The sequence below is a fragment of the Marmota marmota genome, unplaced genomic scaffold (assembly GCF_001458135.2).
Source record: "Marmota marmota marmota unplaced genomic scaffold, marMar, whole genome shotgun sequence".
NCBI lineage: Eukaryota > Metazoa > Chordata > Mammalia > Rodentia > Sciuridae > Marmota > Marmota marmota.
The window spans coordinates 15,344,761-15,350,760 of record NW_026000153.1 but is presented as its reverse complement, the minus strand read 5'-3'; the positions used below and the strand labels follow the sequence as shown (position 1 = coordinate 15,350,760).

Below are 6,000 nucleotides of genomic sequence, written 5' to 3'. Positions count from 1 at the left end.
AAAAAAAAAAAAAAAAAAAAAAGAAAAAAAAATCATTTTCTTAATAACAAATAAACATATGTGCCTCACATAATTTCAAGTTGAAGACGAGCAAATCACATGACAAAAAGGTCATTACAAAATGTTATCCAAACAGATTTTTACAGTCAAACATGAAAATGAAAATCAATTTTCTTTTTCTCCATTTTTTGTTAAGCTTGATCACTAACTGGGTACAAGTAGAGTGCTGAGGTAAAACATTGATGAACAGTTTGTATTTTTTTTTCTTAAAATAGGAACAGTTTAGTATTGCGAGATTGTCAGCAACATTTAGCCGTATCTATACAATGTGCATATACCTACAAATATTGAACTTTGGTCCAGCGTAGAGAAGACGAGCAAAGGCAATTTACGATTTCTTTTTGGTTATAGCTTGAGTTCTTTGATATGCCTCTACTTGTTTTGTTTTGTTTTTTCCTAGCTCCTTTTGCTTTTTTTGTTCTCTCTTTTGTGTTGTGTTGTGTGTGTTGTGTGTGTACTGTGTGATTATAACACAAAGAAACCAAAACCTTGTAAATACAAGTGAAACTTCAGCTGTTCAAAAAAATTTTTGGGGAGTGAAAGAGAACAAACCCCCACAAACAAGTATAAAATATAGTATCCATTATCATTTTTTTCATCAAATAATGAAGAAAATGAAGATGATAATAATTTAAACATATGTGAGAAAAATATTGAAGCTTGAAGTACAATCACATATGCCCAAAGTGGCTTTTATTTTTTCGTTGGTGACAACCTTAACCTTCAGTTCATGGAAACATAAAAGACATTTAAATGTTATTGGCGTATGAAGTTGTTTACAAGTAGAAATAAGAAATGTCATAATAAAATTAAACAATAAGTATGGTCCCGAAGACTTATGAGTTACACAGTATAATTTATATTTCTAAGAATCTGTTCAGGCACCTTTTTTTATGCCTTGTAGCAAAAAATTTATCTGTAAAAAATTAATATAAGAAGCATTACAACACCTTATAAATAATTTATAAAACAATACAAAATTATAAAACTATAAAAAAAATCACTGCACATGAATGGTTTTACGACTGTGGGATGAATGTATTTCTTCTTTGTTCTACTCCGGATGATCACTGTTATTTTATATTTTCACTGTCCTAGTTATACCCTCCCAATTATAGATCTCAGAACTGAGCAGGCCTTATGTAACTGCTGCCGGCATATTTTTAAACATTTAACATCCGTCATATGTTATCTTGTTAACTTCTCTTCTTGGGGAGCTTTTCTTGATGGAATTTGGAACAGGTCCTAGGAGAATACAAAATCTGTTTTAATCAATAAAGTTTTGGGTTTCTGTGTTGTTGGTATTTGTGCAGTTTTTGAGGTGGTGAAATGGGTACCATGATGTTGTTGGCATGGAACAGGCTAGTGGTGGTCCAATTAGCATCAGATTGGTGAAATGGAAACACCTTTACTAGCAACTAGTTCCAATTTCAGGATTTTTTTCTCTTTGTTGGTAGTTTTCTGCCTGCTGCATGAATCATCTGAGGGGGACAATTATACTGTCCCAGTTACATGACAGTAAAGGAGCCCACGGAAGAAACTAGAAACTCCTAGGGGAAGGGAGTGCATTTGAGGAAGGAGATGGTGTTTCTAATTCATTGGTCAATTTGAGGTGGGGTTTCTCTTTTTCCCTCCCACAATTTACCTCTAGATAGTACATGAACATGATTATTAATGAATCACTCATAAATATTTACATTTTGACTGCAGGCAAATTCACAGTTCTCTTTTGTGTGCTTCTTTGACAGAACACCTACATACACCTTGGCGCAAATATTAGTTGCAGGTTCCAAGTGTTCAGCTGCATAGCACTCCTCACTTCTCAGCACATTCTTTGGGCTTCTTAGGGTATCATGGCCCTCAGAATCTCTTGAGCAAGTTATTTTTTAAAAATGAACTAATCCTCTAGTTCTAAAAGTGAAAGGTATTCTCATGTGTCATATGAGCTACTTCTCTATATTTTTCTTTTGGTGGAGACACTTAAAACTTCCTTCCTCCTCAAGAGTCAGCCCCCAATCCAATTGTTCAAATTCACCTGTTACTTTTCTGCTCTGTTTATCTATCCAAAGAACAATCGCTTCCCCCCACAAGTCTGCCGTCACAGACTTGATGAAAGAGATAGTAGAGAAGATGAGATTAACCGGATACTCGATGGCCCTTAACAATGATTTGGTCGCTATCACTTTCTTTGTGGCCTGTTTCTTTGTGTGGGTGTATATGGGTGTGTTCATGCCTGTGTGTACTTTGACTGAAACCTTGAGACATTTCTTTGGCTATCAGACTTCTGAGAGAAATTGCTTTGCACAGAAGCATAACATAGATGTAAGTATTGAACCAAATGTGCAGCTTATGTTTATATTACAAAATTAGTTTTGGTCAGCTCTCCATATACGTGGCCAACAGACTGAGAAAAATCCCAAGCTCTGGTGTGGACAGTGAGCACAATTACAGCTTATGCCAGTGTTGACAGTTCATCGAGCAAAGCCCTAGTTATTTTGGAGTCTCTCCTACATTTCAGTAGGATCTCAGTGGAAAAGACATGGTTCTTCCCCACTTCTGGGGCCTTCCAGCAGACCCCCAGAGACCTTGGAGATGGAGAAATGGAGGAAGAAAGGGAAATGCCAGCTCCGTTTTCTTTTCTCAAACCCACAAGTCATAGTGAGAAGAAAGCAACAAATGCTTTGGCACACGATCCAGGATGCCCCCTTAAACAAACAAAGGAACATAAAAACACCCAGGAAAAAAATAAATCCCTACCTCCCCTCCTGCAAAACAAACCAATAGTGAGCCTCACAGAATGGCTTCAACAATGGTACCCACCCCGTTGGTGGAGACAATAAATGGGAAAGATGGGAGATATCAGGCTTCCTACTTTTCTGTTAGTACAAATGTAAAAATCCGTAACACAACTTTACACGCAGAGAAGAGTAGACAACGATCGCGCGCGTTTGCAATGCCTTGTTTCTGACTTTGGTTAATAGGTTTCATAGTGAATCAGCACTTGGTACCTGAAAGGATGTAGCCCTCCTCCAGGTGGCAGGCTTGTATTCGCTTTGAACAGATACAAGTTTTTGTTGTCGGGGTTTTTTTTTTTTTTTTTTGGTTTAGTTTTGTTTTTCTTTTTTTCCTTAAAATGTGTTCACATTTTCATAATACACAGCAAAAAGTATGTGGTTATTTGGTTTGTTTTAAAAAACTGGCTTGGGGTGGGGGGAGACAGGTGGGGGATGGGAACTATCCTACCACACACACCTTCCGTGTGGTGTATTCTTTGTTTAAAAATTTTCAAAAAATTTTCTTTTTTTTTTTCTTTTTTGGAAAACCAATGGACACATAGAAACCATTCTGTCCACTTGGTAGTTTTCTTAGTCTTTTACATACAATGGTGATGGTGACTTGGGTGCTGTTAAATTTAATTTTGACTTTCTTTCATCTTCATCTTTTTCGTTTCTTATCTTTTTTTTTCCTTTCCTTTTCTTTTTTTTCTTTTTCTTTTCTTTCATTTTTGGTGGAGTCCCAAAGGTGGGGTTTCGTTTCTGTGGATTTTGCCTTTGATTATGGGTGGACGTCTCTTTAGGAGTTTTCTTCCAGAGAGTCTGTTAGGGGTTCCAGAGGGACTGCCGTGGTGGGCTCGTGCTGTTTTAAGCGTTTAATTGTATTCTTCAGGGCTTGCCTCTTATTGCAGAACCAAACTCTAACTACTTCTCGGTCATAGTTCAGCTTCTCAGCAATTTCGGTCATTTCCTGCCCAGAAGGGTGTGTGTTCTTCTCAAAGTGGGCATTGAGGATCTCAAGGGCCTGGGGTGTGAAGGAGGTGCGCCGCTTGCGCTTTTTGGACGGTTCACTCCCGATAAACTCGGTCAGGTTCTGCATACCTGCTCGATGGCGGGCCTCAGCCTCAGCCATCCACCGCTCAAGCACCGGCTTGATCTTCTGGGCACTTTTAGGGGTGATGTCCAGCTTTTCAAACCTGGCAGGATACAAAAGGCCAGGGTTCAGTTTGGCTGTCAGACTGCTAGCTATAGTGTTCTCTTGGGCTTCCTGTGGTAGGAAAAAGTGGCTTCTCAGGATGGTGTGTCTGGGGGGAGAATTGAGAAAGAACAGTCTTACACTGAGTCCTCTGCCAGGGTGGGCTTCCTGCCTGCCTGCCTGACTGCCTGGCAGGGCGAATTCACTCCAGATTAACAGCCAGCAGCAAGGTAGCCAGCCCCACCCAAGCCAGCGCCCACCCTCCCAGCGTGCTCCATGCCAGTGCATGCAAACCACACGCCGCGCACACAGACTAGGGCCAGGGAGAGGCAGAGACCGCAGGACACCCGCGCCAGCACAAGGGGAACACAAACAACTCCCAGGCTTCCCTCTAGACCCTGAGATCTAAGCTTCTGTTTCAGTTGCACCAGCTTGTCTTCCCCAATCTCAGACTTCTTAAGGCAAAAATTAATCCTACGAAGTGACATCCAGAAAAACAGTTGTCATGTCTTTCATTTAAAATGATTATGATTTACATTTGGTTTTCTTTAAATTCTTCCCAGTTATCTGGGTTATGAAAATATTATAGCTATTAGCATAGTTATGACAACTGGGGTAAGTTCTTTTTTATGGCTCTATTTTTTTATTGTTCTTTTGTGTCTCATTTTAACTTCTCTCTTGCCCCTGCCCCCCCACTCTTTGGTAACAATTTTCACCATATGTAAGTTAACAACATGCCCCCTTTCCAGGTAAAATATAGCCCAGTTGCTACTTTACAGTTCTGGCTCAAACAGCTGGACACATTGTAATTACTATGGAATACCCCATCCTGGATGTGCTAAGGCCACCTCACGCCTTCCAATCACTGTCCAGCGTAATGGTGTTCTTTTGCACCAGGGTATCAAGCTGTGTTTAATGTGCGATATCTGCAAACTGTACTTGAATGATATCATTTTCTGTAAATGAGGTCTTCTATATGTCAATTGCCATCAGCAATTCTTTGCTACATTGACTTTAAAAAATATGAAGCATCCTGAACAAAATTATATAGAGTATTTTAAGAGGTCATCCTGGTACCAAATCCATACTCACTCTCAGTGAAAAACAAAAAAGTACCAGTTCTTTTTATTCATTTGTTTGTTAATTCTAAATCCAAATTCACAACCCTGCAGTATTAACAACTTAGGGTACATAGAATTCCCGTCTTTTAAAGTGTTCTATGCTGTTGAGATACAACAGTCTGACTGCAGAGTGCACCTTATTATAACAGTCTGTTCTCATAGAGCTGAAATGAACCTGCCTTAGTCACAACATGTTTTATGAGGATGCTTGCAAAATGACAATAAAGGATAGGCTTCCTTTATGTGCCATAATCTCATTTTTGGCAATATATTTTTAGATCTCTTACATTATGACAGCAGCACAAATAGTATCGAATTTTAATGCAATTTCCATGGCATCCCCTTGCCTGAAAAATTCAAGAACGTATTTATTTTTGAAAAAATCCAACTTCCCTGTACAGGTCAAGGAGGGAAGAAGTATATTTGTTTTCAATACAAAGTGAACTAAGTATTTAGTGTCATGTAATGAGCTTGTCACTGGTGACAAACAGCTCCCATTGTTAATAATCAGCCATATACTTCATTTTGGTCTTATTTACCAGTTAACCATAAAAGCCCCAAAGCTTGAACTCTTGATAGCATTACAATAAGCTTTACTGCATCATGGCACCAGGGGGATGGAGCTTGTGACAGGAATGTTCAGTGTATTGGAGGCATCTTATTCTCTGTGCTTCTGATAAGGAGGGACTAGAGGTAGCACCTGGGAGTCACTGCAGCTAATTAGGCAGAAATGTTGCCTGAATGTGCAGGCTCCGGTGCACATCCCTTCCACCCTTTGAATTCACTGCAATTGTTCCAGTGTAAGATCTTGATTTTTTCCAAGACTTTTCTTTATTTGTTCTTGGTAGCT

At 39.2% G+C, this 6,000-nt stretch overlaps 1 protein-coding gene across 1 annotated transcript in view; it reads right to left on the bottom strand.

Annotated features, from left to right (window-relative positions):
• Positions 1-3,203: 3,203 nt before the first annotated feature.
• Pou6f2 (POU class 6 homeobox 2) overlaps positions 3,204-6,000 on the bottom strand; it is a 365,917-nt gene continuing 363,120 nt past the window's right edge. Inside the window, 1 exon segment of the mRNA XM_048786478.1 lies at positions 3,204-4,138. Coding sequence (XP_048642435.1) covers positions 3,634-4,138 — 505 coding nt within the window. The 3' untranslated portion in view covers positions 3,204-3,633.